General features: G+C 50.6%; 1 protein-coding gene across 1 annotated transcript; it reads right to left on the reverse strand.

Annotated features, from left to right (window-relative positions):
• Positions 1–246: 246 nt before the first annotated feature.
• On the reverse strand, positions 247–20,829 carry LOC144953880 (cell adhesion molecule DSCAML1-like). Its single transcript, XM_078884530.1, has 12 exons — positions 20,653–20,829; positions 17,936–18,031; positions 17,358–17,435; positions 10,678–10,820; positions 9,493–9,691; positions 6,971–7,113; positions 6,027–6,228; positions 4,061–4,203; positions 3,486–3,696; positions 1,556–1,706; positions 966–1,021; positions 247–369 (listed from the first exon to the last, which is right to left on the reverse strand). The coding sequence occupies exons 1-11, from the start codon at positions 20,666–20,668 to the stop codon at positions 985–987; spliced, it is 1,419 nt and encodes a 472-aa protein (XP_078740656.1). The 5' UTR covers positions 20,669–20,829; the 3' UTR covers positions 247–369; positions 966–984.
• Positions 20,830–21,049: the final 220 nt, after the last annotated feature.

The following is a 21,049-nucleotide window of genomic DNA, read 5'->3' on the forward strand; positions in this document are numbered from 1 at the left end:
TCCCGCCGAGTTACTACATTACACGTACAGAAATCTCGTGATCAACCGCGAATGGTCAGGCCACAGCGGTAAGATCGGCGAACTCTGTAGCTCAATAGCCTTGGCACGAAACGGCAAAACCGCGATAGCTAAACCCGCGAGACCGAAGAGTTTGCTGTACTCGAATGTAAAAATACACTTTTTTTCACAGAATAGAATTCACCTATCGGCGTTAAATCACAGTATGAGAAATCAACTTAAAAATATTCTTCCAGCAGTAAAAAAAAAACAACTCCAGCAACAGCACCCAGAGCAGCAATGACTCCAAGGACGATACAAACTACAGGTGAGCTGGAGCTGGACTTGGTGTGGGTGGTGCGTCTGTCGGTTCTATTAAACACAAACACAGACGACACAGAAACACGTGAACACCCAAGAGATGCACACAGTCAACGTCTTCTTCCTCTTCCTGCCATGTCCCCCTCCTCTCGTGCGGTCTCTGCCCTGCAGCTCCTCCTGCTCTGCTCGTTGCTGCCTTGGGCCACCTCCGCGTCTACTCCCCAGTGCCTCGAATCCACCGCGTTCGCCACTTCTAGTCCCCTCGCTCTCGGCCTGCCCCTCTGTCTCTGCCCTGGTGCCTCCACGTTCATCGCCCTCGCGGTTGCCCCCTCCTCTATTGCTAAGGCAGCCGCAGCCGTGTGAGCCGACTCCCTCTCGAGTGAGATGAGCACCACCACTCCCGCCTGCTTCACCAGATCTTCAGTTCTGACAGATCCAGTCCTGTGATCGCTGCTAGCGAGTAACACCTCGAGAGGGTGATGTGGCCAGCATCGCGCCTGGCCGCCTTTGTCTCAGCAGTGCTGGCGTTTACACAACGCAGCGAGGTTAGGGAATTGAACCCAGGTCGCTGGTTCTTAGCGCAGTGCACACAAACACACAGAAAGAATGACCCTGACGAGAGTGGCTCCTGCCTCTCTCGCTCTCACCTGATCTTGCTCCTGCATCTTATCCAACTGGGTGCATTGGCTGCCTTTCTTGAGGCCTGTTGAGAGAGAAGTGGACACGCGTGTTCACACATCCCCATCCTCGCCCACATGCAACCTGTGACACTGGCACGGCTGGGATTCTAACCCACGCCTCACACCTGCCCTGGCACCCGCATGGAACCACTGACCACAGCAATCACTGACCCTAATTTGAAAGACATCCTTTGTTTAACCAGGTGAGAGTCCATTGAGACCATTGTATCTTGTGATTGATGTATTTTATTTAACTACGTGAGAGCCCATTGAGTTCACCATCTCCTATGACTGACGCAGTCTCACATCACCATCCCCACTCAGATGGAGCCCCTGTCACTGACAGCAGCCACGGCTGGGAGTCTAACTCAGCGGTCCCAGCTGCCAGGAGCTCACACAGGCTCCACTGAGCACAGCTCTGAGTCACGGGCAGGCAGGGAGCTGGAGTCAAACTCAAGCCCTTGGAGAGGGCCGGCTCAGGGTCTCTGGCGTGGCCATTGTGAGACGTGTTCTATCACTCACTGTGAGGTTCTGGTGCAAGTGCGGTCGATACTCACGGGGCTTCTGCTTCTCTTAGCCGACTTTGTCTCTTCTTCCAGCAGTAAAACCCAACTCCAGCAGCAACGACCAGAAGAGCAGCAAGGACGATACCAGCTACAGTTGATGGAGCTGGGGCTGGACTTGAAGTGGGTCTTGCATCTGTCGGTTCTATTAAACAGAAACACAGACGACACAGAAACATGTGAACACCGAAGAGATGCACACAGTCAACGTCTTCTTCCTCTTCCTGCCATGTCCCCCTCCTCTCGTGCGGTCTCTGCCCTGCAGCTCCTCCTGCTCTGCTCGTTGCTGCCTTGGGCCACCTCCGCGTCTACTCCCCAGTCCCTCGAATCCGCCGCGTTCGCCACTTCTACTCCCCTCGCTCTCGGCCTGCCCTTCTGTCTACACCCTGGTGCCTCCACTTTCATCGCCCTTGCGGTTGCCCCCTCCTCTACTAAGGCAGCCCCAGCCGTGTGAGCCGACTCGGTCTCTCCGCTCGAGTGAGATGAGCACCGTCACTCCTGCCTCCTTCTCCAGCTCTTCAGTTCTGACTGATCCAGTCCTGTGATCGCTGAGATCCATCGCACCATCCTCGTTTCTGTGCTACACAGCGTCTCTGCTCCTCCTGGCTGTCAGGAGGAGCAGATGTGCTGTGGCTTTATTGAATGCGCATTCTGGCTCTACACGATACACCTAATGAGGACTGTTTTCCACAACACGGGGGTGATGTTTCAGCCTTACGCTGCTGAGACTCTCATCTCCTTGTCGAAAAGTAGTGTCGTGAGGGTGCTGCATCCATTGGAAGGTGTGAATTAATCCACTGTAAGAGCCATTTAATTACCACGCATCTTTCAGTGTGCGTGTGTGTGTTTTTGAGAGTCTTTCGTGTGAAAAAGTAACACACTCGACATACACAGCGATGCAACAGGAATGTTCACACAGTGCCGCAAGCATCTCGCCGTCCAGTCATTAAGGACTTTATATGGCGAATCGGCGACAGTCAGGTGCGAGCGTCGGGCTGGGAAATCATTGTCAGGGGAGAGCATTGGACGCGAGTTCTGCGGTGTGGGGATGAGTTGGCGATTTCATGTTAGAGGAGTGTACACACGCAATAAATAGAGAGTAACTCAGCATCCTTTAGTACAATAACAAGGGCAGAGATATTGTAGAATTAGTAACAGAGGGGTGATAATTTCAGACTCTGGAAGACAACCCTAGTTTTCCCACAATGTCTGTTATCTGTCGAACGCGGTTCTGCCTTACACGTCATTTTCTAGGAACGTAACCCCCAGCATCCGGCGAGGCCTGCCTGTAAATGTTAAATAGTGATGGTGCTATAATAACCGAGTCTAGATGGAGGTCGTTGTTCATGATTCTCCTGCGGCTGTGTTCACCGGTGAGGAGTTCACCCTCAACGCACAGTTTGCCCAGTATCGTGTTCATTAGTTGAATGGTAGAACAGCTTTTGATGACTTTTTGGGCCAATGTCGACAGCAGGCAATAACGCCAAACGGAGTCGTGGACAGCAGCAGGAGAGGTCAATCATCGCTGTGCCGGTTTTCTGTTGAGGCCGTAAATCACCTTGCAGCTCCCACATCAGCACTTGAAGTGAATCCGAATCAGAAACTTATTCCCCTTTGAGCTAAGAAGCTCTTATTTCCGACATCAAAGCATTCCACATCCCACAAGTGGACAACAATCTCATGGGACACAGACAGAGACAGGAAGTCAAGCGGTCATTGGCTCATGTAGACAACTCAACAAAGAGTCGAGTTTCTTATAATGCAGGATGTGATATCTGTGAGGAATAACAAAGACCCTTTATGGCTGTGCCACAGAGTGAATTTTAGTGGTAAATCTGGACAATAGAGAGAATTTGGATTCTTGCTTAGCGAAAATTATACAGTGGTGGGTGTTAAATAGATCCAGGGAGAACATAATGCAAACCTGGTTCATTGTGAACGTTCAGCTGCAGATACCCGATGTCTTGCATGCTTGGCTTGTCGTATCGATAAACCGTGACCGCACAGCGATATCGTCCAGCATCGTGGGTCTGGATGTTGCTGATGGTGATGGAGGCGTCACACGTGGACTCATTTCCCACCCACGTCACCTGCAATGGCCTGAGGCTCCTCTTTCTGTATATGATCTTATAAACCTTGACAGCAAACGTGAGAACACACCAGGGCATGACTGTGTGTCCACATAATACATGTGCTCATATTCCCAAAACTGACATATGTAAATAACATTTAATTATAACAGATAAATATATAATACACCTAGGAAATGACTCTTCTTCAGAGTAGAGAGAACGGAGAGAATTTGAGATTATTCTAGTTGAAGATACAACACTATACTGCTGGCTGAAAAACTTTAAAGTTGACAATGGGACCAGAAAAGGAGAGGGGGTGACCTCCATTGAAATAAATTAGCATGAACGGGCGTTAATAAAGAACATTTAATCATCACTGTGAGCAGGAGGGTGTAAGTAATAGTGTGCAAGTGTGACAGTGACGCACCTTCTCATCATGGCCGTCTATGGTCCTGAACCACTCCACCAGCGTGTGTCTAATACCCGTGATGGTGCAGGTGTAAGAGCAGGGCAGGAGAGCCGTGCTGCCTACTGTGGCGTCCTTTGCATCCGTGGTGACAACGGCCAGGTCTGTGGACAAACCCACGATGGTCACATGAGCAGTGGGAATGAACCTCTGGAGGAGGAGGTGCTGCTGGTCTCACAACGCAGTGGTGACAATTAGGACAGAGAGAGGGGCAAATACTTTCCGTTAGACGAAGCATCTCTTTAGGTCTCTAGCAGAGCAGTGCAATGCTGCATGTTTCAGAACGGTCCACAGAAGGGGATATCTTAGAGCTACCTCTGAGGTCCCTTCAAGTGGAGCCGAGGTGGCGAGATGTTAACTACCTCGCCTGGTAGACAGGGGTCGTGGGTTCAAGCCCGACCCTGACACCTGCTGCTGTGTGTTTGGAGTTTACTCTCCCCGTGGTCGCGTGGATTTTTCTCCGGGTCCTTTCCCCTCCATATTTAGAAAGATCTGTTTAGAGTATTTGGCTACTATACATTTCCGTAAGAAAAGCCACTTCGTTGCGCTCTCATTGGTCGCGTCTGAAAAAGAGCCACATAGCTCAGTGGGCCTTACCAGGTAAAATAAAAATAGTTTAGTTGAAGTGACATTGGAGCCACACAGCAGGGAGGATTATTTTCCGATAGTGCATTGCAAAATCGAGTAATATTTAACACGTAGGCTTTCGCAACCAATATTATCCATAAAAAAGGTTTTTGGGGTTAGGTCGCGTAAGGAGTTATCGAGAAATGTTTGTAATGTTTGATGCATGACTCTCAAAAAGACATACAGACAAACCTGCCCAATGTGGCTTTGTTGAATGCTCTGGTTCGGTTTCCGGAACATGGGGGTGATGGTTCAGCTCTGCGTGGTTTAACGCTAAGATTATCATATTCGTGTCAAAGAGAGCTGCATCCGTTGGAAGGTGTGAATGCATCTACTGTGAGAACTATTTATTTACCACGAATGTTTCGTGTTTTTTTTGTGTGATAACGTAACACACTCAACATGTGCAACGCAAATGTTTACATATTGCCACATGCATATAGCCATCCAATGTCATACGAATTCCTAGATGGCGAATCGTTTAACGTTCAATTGACAGTGTTAGGGGCAAGCATTGGGTATGAGTGTCGTGGTAAGGGAAGAGGAGAGGAAACAGGGGTTTTGTGTTGAGGCGATAGTGAAAACTAAAGAGTGCACACACACACACAAGAAATGGAGAGCGACTCGGCATCCTTTAGGACACAAACAAGCACAACAATTACTTAGAATTTGTAAAACAAAGAGGAAGGGGGTGATAATTTTGGACCCAGGAACGCAACCATAGTTTTCCCGTTAGGTATTTTATTTGCCCAACGCGGTTTAGCCCAATGCACAATTTTCCAGGAACGTAACCCCCGCGCTAGACGAGCTCTGCCTGGTCTAACTGTTAAGAGCTTGGAATTAGCCAAATTAAGTGCAATGTCAGATAACCAAATATAATGTCACAATGTTTGCCGAGTACTGTTTTTATTTATTGAATAATTTCACCTGGATAATCCGTTGAGAGGGAACATTTGTTTACAAGGGTGCCCAGGGGACCAGGCTAAAATGACAAACTCATGAGACTCTACATCTGGATTGTTTGCTAATTGAACACTGAAAATGAAGAGTCACGGGCAGGAGTAGAACCCAGGTGACCATGTTTCTAGATGCACGGTTCTGTCACATGTACATATTCGTGTTGAACTGTTTTCACACCGTACGCAGCCAGGCACGGAGGTGCGGGAGAAGGACAACAAACCAAACACGACAGTCAAAACGTGGATTTGTAGGGTGGACATTGAGTGTTAGGTCTGGGCCACATGACAGATGATGGGAGTAGTGGGTGGTAGGACAGACCTATGAGAGGCGTGATACAAACCTGTTCGTGGGAGGACAGTCAGCTGTAGATACCCAATGTCTTCCATCTTTTGTGGATACACCGTGACCTCACATCGATATTGCCCAGAGTCGTGGGTCTGGATGTCACTGACAGTGATGGAGGCGTCACACTTGGACACATCACCCACCCAGGTGGCCTGTAAAGGCCAGCCGCTGCTCTCTCCATTGGGGTATTTATAAATCTGTGGTCAATAAAGGTGAAAGCAACACAGAGATCAGATGCGTTATATTATAATTTCAGTATCAAATTCGGTCAAATACAACTGTAGAATTATTCTGTCTCCAGGGCTGCAACTGAGTTGGATGAAGGTAGTGTGTGGCTTGTAGCATATGTTTTAACGGGGCCCTAAATAACAAAAAAAAACAGATTAAAACACGAATTTTTTACTTGCATAGTAAAGTAATTGTATTTTTTCATTTGATATACACTGTACAGCCAGACAATACGACAAATCGCTAACCTTAAACACCCCGTCGTTCATAAAAGTCGAAGGCAGTATAGCACTATAGTAATAGAGCAGGTACAGTATCACTGAACCAGAATTGATAGCTTGAAAGCATTTAGCGTGGGGCCCTTGAAAGTGTGGGGCCTGTAGCGTATGTAGCTACTTCTGCTCCTAGGATAATAAGACACTGATAAGTAGCATGTGATACTTTTGCTACTCGGATAATCCTGCACTGGGCTGGATTAACTGTTGACAAAGGAGCTTCACGTGGAGACATGTTTTCAAATGGCTGCCCATGACTCCGCCCAGTCACGTGACCAGGGGCCCTCGATCTGAATAGAAAATACCAAACCTGTTCATCTACGATGGATGTTTTAAATGCTCAAGGGTCATGTGACCAGGTTTACTAACAAGACTATCAATTCCACGCCTGTGCTTGCTGCAAATGGCGCACAGAACAGACAGAGGAGTAACTCACCCTCTCTTCTCGCCCGTCGATGATCCTTAACCACTCCACCAGCGTGTGGGTAATGCCATTGATTGTGCAGGTGTAGGCGCAGGGCAGGATAAATGTAGTGCCTATTACGGCGTACATTTTCTCTGGGGTCACAACCACCAGATCTAGGGAAACCACACACAACGCCCACAGTATATTTTCTTACGTAAATATATATATACACAAAAGGGAAATTTGTGATTATGTGTGTCTGTTAAAAATGTTTATCGTTCTTCCCAACATGCAATAAACTTGAAATTTGCCATGTGGGTACTTTCCAGACTGTACACCATGCAAAAAATATTAAACAGACTTTTGTATATTTTAAGGGGGGGGGGGGCGCAATAATGCATATATTTTGCACGGCAAGTTAGCTGTGACGTCACATCTGTCCATCTGTCATGTGACCCGTGTGCGGAAGCGTAACGGAGTGTGCCTGCTGATCGCGGGTAAAGTGAAAAACAAATGTGTTGCAGGTCTAAGGCGTTTTTCGTGCCGGCGTTCATAGGTGCTCGCTAACAGCATGGGGGATCTTTGTCTTTATCCTGTGTGGGGGGGGGGGCAGCGACTGAGACACGGTGAGACACGTGGTGAGAGACACGGAGACACAGTGGGGAGTGGTAGTGTAGTGCTTTTCGTACGCTGCGCTATGAACCCGGCGACCCGAGTTCGATTCCCGCTCACGGCCACCACCGGTGACGATTATTTGAACCGATCCTGGGCCTCCCCTAGGTCGACTCAGCCTCAAACGAATAATTGGTGTGGTGTGTGAACATCGCCACTGGGGAGACAAAGGCGGCCGGGCGTGGTTAATCCAAGTCCCGGGCGAAGCTAGTAGATGTATAAACGCTAAACATTTGTCAGTAAGAGTGCGTTTTAAAAGTACAGAACAGCAGACCTCGTCGAACGCGGGGGGGTTACGTTCCTGAAAAATTCCATGTTGGACGTAACTTTGTTCAACACAAAACAGACCTCGTGGGAAAACTGCCTTCCAAATGATTACCCCTCCCTCTTTGTTTAACTAATACTACAAAATGCCCGCCCTCGTTATTGTACTAACGGATGCGGAGTCGTTCTCATGTCTTGTGTGTGTATACTCTCAACGCAACACAAAACCCCCGTCTCCTTTCTTCCCGCACCACGGCACTCACACCCTACGCTCGCCACTAACACTGCCACTTGAACATGAATGATTCACCATCTAGTCGTCTGCATGACTAACGTTCTCAATAACCAGATGCATGCTGTAATGTGTGAACATTTACGTTGTGCTGCTGCTGTGCGTTTTGAGTGCATTACATTATCACACAAAAAAACATACCCACACGTACACAGACATACACGGTAAATACATCGTTCTCACAGTCGATTCGCACACTCCAATGGACGCAGCACTCTCACGTGACTACCTTTTTTTATGCAGATACGAAAATGTTAGCAGCGTCAAACTGTGTATCACTGAAATACCACCCCTGTGTTGTGGAAAACAAACCTCATCAGCCACAACCGTCCTATGCGACGTTCAATCTTAATTTTAGAACTTTCGTGACTGCAGGAATTATTATTTGGTTCTTTCGGTTAAGTCACGTCTAAAGATAAAATAATAAATTAAATAATAGAATACGACGTTTCTTTAGACGTGACTTAACCGAAAGAACCAAATAATAATTCCTGCAGTCACGAAAGTTCTAAAATTACGGGGAAGTTTTAAACTTATCTTTTTTCTCTCTCTCTCTGGCGACTTGTTTTCTCTGCCTGTGTCATCTTTAGAATGTTCACACTTAAATTCTAACTTAGCAATCTTTGAAATACGTAATCAACCAGGCTATGCGTTAATTGTGTGTTGACCGACCCTCTGTGTTGTATTACATTACATTTCGATATTTTACTAGGTTATTTAATTTTAGTGTGTCTTTCTCCTGATTTTCAGGCATGCTTGCCGTTTACTTGCAGCACCACGTCTGTTGACCACTCATTGATATGCTAATTTTGTCTCTAACCCCCTCCCTCTTTCTGCCTCCGCCCCCCCTCTGTCTATTTAAGGCCACCCCACAGAGACGATCACCCCTCTCTGTTACATGTGTTGCTCTCGCTATGTATCTTGGTGATATCTGTCTGCTAATATGTCTGTCTATAGTTTTCTGGTTAGATTTTATGTCGCTATTTCATTATACCTGATGATGATTGCTTGTGTTGCAATCGAAACGTCGTATTCTATTATTTAATTTAATTTATTATTTTATCTTTAGACGTGACTTAACCGAAAGAACCAAATAACTATGAGACGTTGTTTTAAGACTGCGTAAATGTCGGTGAGGAGCAGTCAAAGGTTCTGATGTACATTGGTGGTGATGAGATCGTAGCCCAGGGGTTAAACCCAGTTCACCGTGGCACTGGGCCCATGGCTCTAAAGTGTACATGTTGAATTCTATATCAGGTCTATAGGATAGATGATAGAGTTGTGGGTCATAATGTAGACGACGTTTGAAGCAAATAACACAAACCTGATGGACTGTTGACATTCAGCTGTAGATACCCAATGTCGTGCTTGTTTTGTGGATACACCGTGACCTCACAGCGATATTGCCCAGAGTCGTGGGTCTTGATGTCACTGACGGTGATGGAGGCGTCGCACTTGGACAAATCACCCATCCAGGTGGCGTGTAAAGGCCATTGTCTATCTCCACCGGGGAGTTTATAAATCTGTGGTCAACAAAAGCAAGAGCATGCACAGATCAAAGCTGTATGTATGTTGAACTTCTTTGGCACAGTACATAGCCAACCGTGCTAATCGGCGGTGCGGGGGAAGGACAACAAACTAAACACAAACATCAGTTTTTAAGAAACGAGTTTTCAATCTAGATGATGATTTAAAAGTGCGTAGCTCCAGTGGCTTCCTAATATCGGAAGGCAGAGCATTCAAGATGGCCACAGCAGCGCATGCGACACTGCGCGATGCGGTGACCATATTTGTTCGATGGCCAGCCCAAAAGCCACTGCGAGGATAACCAGAGTTCGCACCTAGAATGAATATGAATATCTTTATCACGTGTTGGATGGATGCATTTTATGGGAATCACTCTACAGGAGATGGTCAGATGTAGAGTTAGCACGGTTGGCTAGCAGTGACGTGCGGTGAGGTCAAAGGCTGGGGAGGACGTCATCCCGGCTGGAGGCAGGAATGACGTCAGGGCCGGTTCAGGGATTTGGCGGTTGGGTGAGGTCGTGGCACTATGAGTGAACCCGGCTGGACACGTGACCTATCAAGATGGGGGCCGGGGGCCCTGGGTGTGACCTTGGGTAGCCAGGTGGACAGCCGGCGAGCTTTGAGAGGGTTCTAGAAGAGGGGCGTGACCGGGGTGGGGCCCGGACACGCCGACGCTGATATAAGCAGCCTCCTCACTGAGCTCGAGGCTGCCCGTGTGAAGAATGAGGAGAGGATCGTGAAGACGCCTCCTAAGAAGAAGAAGAGTCAAGGCTCCAGTTAGCGGACCCGCCAGTAGCCCACGTGGCTGGGTCACGCTAGTGTATCCGAGAGTCTGAGATAGAGAGCGACGGTGTGTGTGTTAGTCAGAGCAGGACAGTGGTTACCACCTTATGTTAGTGTAACGAGGTTGTTAATAAACAGTGTTGCCTCCCAAGAAGTGTGTGCGCCTATCTACACTATGATAGAGAGATTTGTGACTCACCCTTTCTTCAAGTCCATCTCTGAACCTGAACCACTCCACCAGCATGTGGGTAACGCCGCTGATTGTACAGGTGTAGGAGCAGGGCAGGAGAATCTTGCTGCCTGCTACGGCGTTCAATTTCTCTGGGGTGACGACCATAAATTCTAGGGGAACAACAACAAACAGCGACAACATTAGTACATCTCGTATGAAAAATGAGAATAGGTTTTACCCCTTTCTGGTGTGTTTAGATGTTCAAACATCAAATAGAAACCTTTTTCAACAAATTAAGTGTTGCATTGACCACACACAGTTATTGTAGTGAACATACAAACAGACGTGGCTCTGATAATATTAAATGGCATTGCCATTAATAATAATGTAATTATCGTGTTATATGCATTGTTTTTGAAACTGATTGGCCTACAGCCAAGAGTTGAAGCCAGATATTTGTATACTTATAGTGGCAACATGTCATGAGATGCAGATTCCATTGAATCCCTCAAAGTGCAGCGCAACCTTTCGTGTTAAGAGTATGGCCCACAGAAGTAGATATCACACAATTACCTCTGACATCCCATAGAGTGACCTCTGGTCCATGTGCATGTGTGTGTGTTGAACTTCTTTCACACCATACGTAGCCAACCATGTTAATTGGAGGTGCGAGGAAACGACAACAAACTAAACACAAGAAAGCAGTTATAAGAAATGAGTTTGTCAATTCAGATGATTTAAAAGTGCACAGCTCAGTAGCTTCCTCATATCGGAAGGAAGAGCGTTCCAGACGGCCGCAGAAGTGCATCTGAAAGCGCGCGATGCAGTGACTGATGGCGAGCATGTTGTATGTATGTTGAACTTCAAACAAGCTGACGAGCTTCCGAGTTATTTTGAGCAGCCTCCCGGGCATGCACCAGACGACGCACATTACCACGGATGTGGTCGGCAATCTTAGCCTTAGATGCGAGCTGTTTAATGCGCAACTGCATGTCGATTGGGGGGCAAACCTCCCTATCATACATAAGATAGAATGGCGAGTACCCCGTGGCAGCATGGGGCGTCATTCTATAGGTGGCCAAGACACCAGGTATGTGGAGATCCCAATCAGTCTGTGACTCAGACACCTGGTGGCTTAGCATGGAGGTAAGTGTCCTATGTAATCGCTCGACCATACTGTCAGTCTGGGGGTGATATGGCGAGGTGCGAATTTTATGTGTCCTTAGCAGGTTGCACACATCCCACAACAGGGTGGAAGAGAAATTTTTCCCTTGGTCGGTCAGCAGGCGTTCTGGAGCACCCTTATCCAGGACGTAGCCCTGGAAAAAGGCCTCCGTAATGGCTGATACAGACTGGTTGGGGAGTGGCCAGGCCATGGCCCATCGGGTAAAATATTCCACCCCAACCAAAAGGTACTTATTACCCCGAGGAGTAGCGGGAAACGGACCCAAAATATCCAATGCGACGATCTCATTGACCCGGGAAACCTTAATGGATTGGAGCGGCGGGCAGGACGGCCTAGCAGGTGGTTTCCGCCGTGCACATTCGGTGCAACCTTGCACAAGGTCAGCCACATCGTTTGCCATGCCCGGCCAGAAAAATTCCAATTGAACATGGCTAGCGTTTTCTGAACGCCCAAGTGCAGAGGCGACTGTGGGTTTCCCACAAGCCGTCCCCGCAGGGAGGTGGGCACCACCATCATGTGGGATTAGGACCCCCCATCCCAATGCATGAGGACGCCTTCCCGGATGACATATGATACGGGGCCCCCCTGTGACCCTCGGCATCCCTAGCGCGGCGTCTCAATTTGAGGAGGGAGACTTCTTCCATCTGAAGACGTCCCCAGAGTCGTCCAACCCGAGGCCCAGCAACGCGTCCTGCGGAACTTGCGTGGAGGGAGCCCCGTGGTCCCCGACCCCATCCCCGACCGCGGCCGCAAGGGATGGGGGGCGGTACCCCGTCAGGCTGCCTACAATGCCCCGCACCAAGAACACAAGCACAGCGCCTGTCGGTCGGCAGTCGCGAATACCCGTCGGCGTTCCCGTGTTGAATCCCCTTGCGGTAAATGACAGTGAACGCAAAGTCCTGGAGGATCTCGAGCCAACGCGAGAGCTGTCCAGACGGTTGGTCCACTCGCAAGGCGTATTGTAGTGCCGCGTGGTCGGAGCGTACTGTGAAATGCCTGCCATACGGGTAGGGTCTGTACTGCTTTATGAATAAAACGATAGCAAGCAATTCGCGGTGCGTCACGCAGTAACGTTGCTCTGCGGGCGACAGCACCCTGCTGCCATAGGTGACGACGCGCTCCACTCCATTGACAATTTGCGACAGCACCCCTCCAATTCCGGTGTTGCTGGCGTCTGTATCCAGAATGAACGGAGCAGTAAAATCTGGATAGGACAGGGTAGGAGCATCGACCAGTGCTTTTCGGATGGCATTGAACGAGGCCTGTTCTAACTCTCCCCAATGGAATTTTACACCTTTGGCCGTTAATTTGTGGAGGGGCTTCACGATGGATGCGAATCCCGCAACAAATCGGCGATAATGAGGCGAAGCTGATAAAACTCTGCACCTCCCCAACAGAGGTAGGAGTTGGCCATGAGCGCACGCAATTTGTCTTTTCCGGGTCCGTGGCAATGCCCGAGTGGCTGACAATATGGCCCAAGTAACGAACCGAATCCCTCATGAGGTGGCACTTTTGCGGTTTGAATTTGAGGTTATTCGCCCGCATTTTAGGGAAAACTGCCTTTAACCGCATGAGGTGTTCATCAAAGTTTTGCTGAACACGATGACAATGTCGAGGTAGATTAGGCAAGAATCCCACTGGAGCCCAGCGAGGACCAGCTCCATCAGGCGCTGGAACGTCGCCGGAGCCGAGTGAAGACCCATGGGAAGTCTGTTGAATTGGAACAGTCCCTGCGGCGTGCGAAAAGCCGTCTTTGGTTTGGTGCGTCATCAAGGGGCAGCTGCCAAAACCCCGAGAGGAGATCCAAGGTGGAGAAGTAGTGCGCACCAGCTAAGGCATCGAGCGACTCGTCCATCCTGGGAAGCGGGTAGGCGTCGGCCACAGAAATCTTATTAAGTTTCCTGAAGTCAACACAAAAGCGGAGGCTCCCATCGTGCTTCTTAACAAGAACGATCAGCGCCCCCCATGGGCTATTTGATGGCACAATGACATCGGCCGCCAACATATCGTTCACAGCCACCCGTACATGTTCCTTCTCGGCCGGGCTCAACCGGAATGGGTTTTGACGAATTGGAGCGGCATCACCCGTGTCGATGTGGTGGCTAAGCAATTTAGTACAGCCAATGTTGAATTTGCTTTGACTGAAAACGTCGGAGAAATTGCTCAGCAACGTACGTAATTTAGCATGTTGTCATGGTGACAAATCGGCAGAACTGGAGCAAAGCGCGTCGAGCCATCCTGCGTCAAGACCCGGCTTGGTAACAGGAGGTGGCTCGTCCGCTACGTGACCCACGATCACATCTCCTGACGGGGCTGGCGTCGCGTGAGCAAGCACCATTCCCTGAGGGATAACGGCCGTTTCCAATCCCGCATTCAGGACCTGGAGTAAAGGGCTCGCGGTCGCTTCGTATGAGCATTTGTGCACACACGAGGTCCGACACCTGCTCAGTCGAACGTGAAGGCCCGATCACAGCGCCCCCCATGAACGCGTCGGAGTCAAGGGGTTTCTGTATCCGGAGGGGAACCAACATCTGAGAGCCTGGAGGAATGTGAATTGTACTGGCCGCCAACGCCTGCACCGTCGTAGATGCAGAGTGCAACCGAGTGGGTGTGGGCAGGAAGGCCGTGCGTCGGCCGGAGGGGAGCTCAATAGAGCCCTTGTTAATGAGAATCTTAATGGGCATCTTCCCCAAGAAATCTGTTCCGAGGAGGCACGGAACGGCGAAGGTTGAAGAGACCAAAATGAGCCCAACCAATTGGACATCAGCAATGCGGATCTGAGCATTGATCCGTCCCGTGATGCCCAACGAACCCCCATTTGCGGCAAAGCATGGCACATCAACTGGCTGCAAGGGACGGCATGTATCGGGCAGAATGTTATAAATTATGTCCGAAATGATGGTCGTCGACGCACCCGTGTCGATCAACATACGAACATCGACCCCGTCGCGTCGGGGGACCCTGCAGCCGGACGCCACATGGCCCCGAAGGCCGCAGTTGTGGCAGACGATGGATGCGCCGTCCTGGCGTGAGGTCGGCCGGTCCCACTGGTGGTAGTCGCGCTGGGATCGGTGGTCAGACGTGAATCCGTGACCTCCCGTTGCCGCGAAGGCCTGGCGAGGCCACAAATCCATGTCATGGCCCTGGGCCTCAGGTGGGGCCGTGCAGGCGGCAACGGTCGCAACCCCCAGGAACTGCAGATGTGCTTGGATGCACCTGGCAGCGCATATCGATGTGAAGTCGTCGTTGTCGGCTGCTGGCATGGCAACTCGGAGTTCGCGGGCCCAGCTGAGGAACTTCTGCAGCACCAATGAATCCATGCGAGGGTAGGCAATCCCCGCCATGGCCAGCAGCGCGCTGCGGTACCCCAGCGCCGACTCTGAGGCCTTCTTCTTCCTGGCATCGAAGCGGTGACGTGCTTCGGACAGGGGCCTGTAAATCAGCCGCATCTGATGAAGGGCGTCCGTCAGAGTGGCTCGCTTCTGCCGTGGCACCGAAAGGAGTGTGGCCAGGGCGTCGTCGTCCAGCATGGCCGGGAGGGTGTGGAACGCCTCAGCCACCGACCAGCCGGACGTCTCTATATGAGAGACGAACCGGCGTTCGAACGCCGCCCACTCGCCTCCAGCTGCAGAAAACGCCTTGGGTTCCGGCAGGCGTTGCTGGACGTGAGCCCCGTATTTGTTGCCTGGCGACCCGGCTGAAGCTGGCTCCTCGTCCTCAGTGCTGGCCGAGTTGTCAGTCGGCGGTGAGGGTCGCAACGCTGATGACGCGGCGCTGTTTGGTTGGACGGCGCTGGGCCAGGAAGTGACGTCACTCCCAGCGGACACTGCGTCCCCGGCGGAAGTATCCCCCACATTTATGGCGGGAACGGCGGTGGCGTCCACCATTTTCGTGGCAAAGACGGCGGCGGCGGCGTGCTCGGGCGGGTGCTGCGCCGTTTCTCTCCCTCCCGCCATTGCCTGTGAGCGACGCATGTCGTCCAGGATGGAGATGGTGGCGTGGAGCAGCTCTGTGAGACGAAGCAGAGTTTCCTCCATTGCTGCTCCCGACGCTGGTGGAGGGACGGCCGGTGGAGCGGATGGCTGCTCAGCCGGCGGTGCGGCGTCAATCTCGGCCGAAGTCAGCGGCCCCGTTGGTGCCTGCTCGCCGAAGTCGCCGTCAGGACTGCAGGTACGTGGCTTGCTTCGTGTCTCCATAGCCAATAGCCACTTCTGACACCAAATGTAATGGGTTCCGGAGACACTTGTAGAGGTAACTTCTTTATTACAATACAACACTCCAACAGTCCTTATACACAGTTACAGCCTAGGGACAGTCTACTCCTAGCGTGCCTGACACTGGCTACGCTCTGGGGTCCTCCGGCTACAATTACCCTAGGAGAGGCTACCTGACCCGACCCAGCCAAGGTGCGGGTCTCAACTCTGGCTTCCTCGGAACTCGCCCTTACAAGGACGTAGAGCCGGGAGTCCCAGAGTCCCACCACTGGCCCTCACAGTGTCCCGGCCCTGACAAGGACAAGTGGGACGAGGGGGTCCAGGGTCCTAAGCTGGCTGGTCTTGGGTCTTGAGCTGCGACTCGACTCAATCGACTGGCGAGCTGCCCTTTTATCCCTCTTGCCCATCGAGGGGTGGCGTTGCGTGGGATCCTAGATCCCCCGCAGCACCCCATTGGTGGCACCAAGGGGCTCAGCTGTCTGGGTTGTCTGGGATCCTGAGGCCTGGCGCCGAGGGCTTAGCTGCCTAGGATCCTAGAGCCCCCAGCCGCCCCCCCCCCTCCCCCCTCTTGGGCTGGCACAGTGGCCCCTCCCCTGGGGGTCCGAGGTACCTGCAGATGGGCCCTGTCCACCGCTGCCGGTAAGTGTGGCCCATCCACGGCACTACATATGTGCTTGCGTGCGGGGATGGGAATCCGTTCCAGCTCGGACCCCGTTTGCTTGCCCTTGGGCTACACCCCCCTCAAACAAATATAACCCCCTTGTGGTAGCAGCTCTCTCGCTGTGTTCTTCCTGGTTCAGCAGTTCTACTGCTGGATTTAGTTTTGCCTGAGGACGATCGCTTGTGTTGCGATCGAAACGTCGTGATATATTATTTTATTTTTCTACCTACGTAACTTTACCGAAAGAACCGAAGAGTAAGATGATGGTGGTTTTGGTGGTGGTGATGATGATGGTGGTGATGATGATGATGGTGGCAATGATGATTGTGGTGATGATGGTGGTGATCATGACGGTGGTAATGATGATGGTGGTCATGAAAGTGATGATGATGACGATGGTGGTTTTGATGGTCATGATGGTGGTGGTGGTGATGATAGTGGTGATGATGGTCGTGGTGGTGGTGGTGGTGGTGATGATGGTGGTTGTGGTGATGATAGTGGTGTTGACAATGATAAAAATGGTGGTGATGATGATGATGATGTTGGTGGTGATGGTGGTGATGGTTGTGATGATGGTGGTTATGGTCATGATGGCGATGGTGGTGGTGATGAATTCGGGTTGACCACGACCTGCTATTGAACTCACCTCGTGGTGTTCTTCCTTGGCGCTGAGCTCCGCACTCCGAGCCATTCCCAACCCCCGCACTGTCAGCGAGCACCATTCCTGTAGATAAATTAGATTCTTAGAATCAGAATTTATTTATTGATACTGGAGGAATCCGATGAGCTATGAAGCTCTATTTCACAGATGATCCAGTGGGGCCACGGGGTAAGAACGTTAAACTGATGACGGTCACATTAGGGGCACCACGGTGGCGAGGAGATGTTTACTACCTCGCCTGGTATACAGGAGGTCGTGGGTTCGATCCCAGCCCTAACACTACGGTGGATAGGAGATGTTAACTACCTCGCCTGGTATACAGGAGGTCGTGGGTTCGATCCCAGCCCTAACACCACGGTGGCTAGGAGATGTTAACTACCTTGCCTGGTATACAGGATGTCTTTCACACACCACGTAGCCAACCGTGATAATGTACGTGTTGATCTTCGTTCGCACCGTACCACTGGACGGGTTGCGCAGGATTTCTACCTACGTGACTTTACCGAAAGAACCAAAGAGTATAGGCTACACGTGGTGGTGGTGCCGGTGATGATGCTACTTACCAAACAACAATAATAGTAGTATGAATATTGTTGTTGCTTTTGTTTTTCCGAGTGGAGAAGTCGGGGCGATTCCTTCACGAATGGAGGACAGGGATTCTGTAAAATGAACAAGTTACAAACGTTTACACCATTGGAACCTCATTTGCCAGAAGCAAAATATGATTATTGTTTTTTTACCCTTTTATCTGGTAACAAAACTGACACCTTTTTTACAAGGAGTCATGTTTGCATTGACCATAATACCTGCAGTCGGAATGCAAACAAAAAACATAACTCTGATAATGTATGCACTGCCTTTTGGCATCATCTGGTCCAACACCATGTGAGACTAGGCTCTAAAGAAAGCTGTCTCGGGTGTGGACCAATCAATTTCAAGGACAGTACATACATTATCAGAGTTATGTTTTTTTTTGCATTCCGACTGCAGGTATTGTGGTCAATGCAAACATGACTCCTTGTAAAAAAAGGTGTCAGTTTTGTTGCCAGATAAAAGGGTAAAAAAACAATTATCAAGTCACAAACGATTTACAAATTAATTCATCGTTTAGAAGGGTCACATCTCCCCACCTCACCGTACGGCAAGACCAGGGACGTGCGGTCAGGGCAGGCAGGGGAGGCAGAGCCTCACCTGCCATACTGCAATGAAAATAGCTGTTACGAAAAGTAAAAAAAAAAATCTAATAAATATTAAGATTTTTCCACTGATCTGTGTTATAAATGTTATTTCTGTACGATTCCAATCATGTTTATCGTCAAATTCGCCAAATGTGCGGAGCTCCGCTGCAAATACAGGATGAAACGAGAGGTGAGGCAGCGACGACCTCAGCCTCCCCTCTGATTGCGCAACCCCTCAGTAAATGGATGGAGCGCGGGCAATAAGCGCGTGCCTGCTACTATCTCAGTGTGTCACCAATGTGATGTTTGTAGACCCCTTCATTTCATGTCCTCGCCTTCCATACTCCAGCTAACTTATTTCACGTTTGTGTATAAAGATAGTTAGGCCCGCTGGTCTCGTCATGAAATTGCAAAGAAAAAGCACCAAGGGAGGCAGCTATCACATCTGCCTCACTGAGGGGGACATCTCGATTTAAAGCTTTCGTGACTGCAGGGATTCATCTTCTTGGTTCTTTCGGTAAAGTCACGTAGAAGAGAAATAATAAAATACTAATAAATTAAAAATAAAATAATAAAAACAAAAAAATGTTTATGTTTTATTTTTAGTATTTTATTATTTCCCTTCTACGTGACTTTACCGAAAGAACCAAGAAGATGAATCCCCCATAGACTCCAATGTTAAAGTCTCCCATAGACTTCAATGCTAAAGTCTCCCATAGACTTCAATGTTAAAGTCTCTACCTATAGACTCCAATGTTAAAGTCTCTATCCATAGACTCCAATGTTAAAGTCGCCCGTAGACTTCCATGTTAAAGTCTCCCATAGACTCCAATGTTAAAGTCTCCCATAGACTACAATGTTAAAGTCTCTACCCATAGACTCCAATATTGAAGTCTCCCATAGACTCCAATGTTAAAGTCTCTACCCATAGACTTCCATGTTAATGTCTCCCATAGACTCCAATGTTAAAGTCTCTCATAGGTGCCCTTATAAAACTCAACGTTGAGTTTTATAAGGGCACCACGGGCCACGGGGTGATCAGCCCCTCCCCACCCAGCCCCTCCCCTCCCACCCCCCACCCAGCCCCACCCTCCCCACCCAGCCCCTCCCCACCCTCCCCTCCCAGCCCCACCCCTCCCACCCCTACCCTCTCCACCCAGCCCCCACCCAGCCCTACCCCTCCCACCCAGCCCCACCCTCTCCACCCAGCCCCTCCTCACCCAGCCCCACCCTCTCCACCAAGCCCCTCCCCACCCAGCCCCTCCCAACCTCTCCACCCAGCCCCTCCCCACCCAGCCCCCTCCCTCCCCACCCAGCCCCTCCCTGCACGACGGACGGACGGACACAATAATCCCCTGTGGTCTGGTGTAACCAGGAGGTTCCTACCAGTATAAAGGACGTCAATCACAAGGGACAATTCGTCTCAATGGGGTCTCAATCTCAGAGCGCAGTCCTCAGCTGGTGAAGGGCACGGGAGCCCTGCACGCCTCTCTCACCTGCCCGTGTGGTTCTCTCACCTGCCCGTGTGGTTCTCTCACCTGAGAGGCGCCTCTCTCACCTGCCCGTGTGGTTCTCTCACCTGAGAGGCGCCTCTCTCACCTGCCCGTGTGGTTCTCTCACCTGAGAGGCGCCTCTCACCTGCCCGTGTGGTTCTCTCACCTGAGAGGCGCCTCTCTCACCTGCCCGTGTGGTTCTCTCACCTGAGAGGCGCCTCTCTCACCTGCCCGTGTGGTTCTCTCACCTGAAAGGCGCCTCTCTCACCTGCCCGTGTGGTTCTCTCACCTGAGAGGCGCCTCTCTCACCTGCCCGTGTGGTTCTCTCACCTGAGAGGCGCCTCTCTCACCTGCCCGTGTGGTTCTCTCACCTGAGAGGCGCCTCTCTCACCTGCCCGTGTGGTTCTCTCACCTTACAGGTACGCGCCGCGTGAAATACCAAACTCACAACCCCCGAGCCTCACTCCTACTCACAGACCGTGTGTGGCAGGCGCTGTTGGCCTGTAGCGCCTGCCAGGCCTGCACTGTAACACACGAGGAAGTGGGTGGCCAGGACCACGCCCGCCCGCATTTGTGACTCGCCCAGCGTCCGCGGTGTTCGCTACGTACCGCGGGAGGTGCTCATTTGAGGCTGAGTCGACCTCGGGGCAGGCCCGGGACCAGCTCAGATCATCGTCACCCGGAGGAGTTGAGCCGCGAAGAGCGGGAACTCAACTCGCGACTCCGATTTCGTAGCAGCGCTGCGAAATGAAACTCGCTGTCACTTCCCCTTCGCCCACACAGAGTTCAAAGGCTCAACTCGATCACCTCCGCAAAGGGGCCGTCCATAAATGACGTCACGCACCTCGGGGGGGGGGAGTGGGGTCAGACATTTGTGACGATGTGTGACGAGGGGGGGAGGGGGGTTTGAGAAATGTGACGTCACATCAAAATGCGCAAATTTGTAATGTTAATTTAATATAATTGTTTTAACACTAATTTGGATACATTTTCATTATTAACTATT

The sequence above is a fragment of the Lampetra fluviatilis genome, assembly GCF_964198595.1.
Source record: "Lampetra fluviatilis chromosome 77 unlocalized genomic scaffold, kcLamFluv1.1 SUPER_77_unloc_1, whole genome shotgun sequence".
NCBI classification, from domain to species: domain Eukaryota; kingdom Metazoa; phylum Chordata; class Hyperoartia; order Petromyzontiformes; family Petromyzontidae; genus Lampetra; species Lampetra fluviatilis.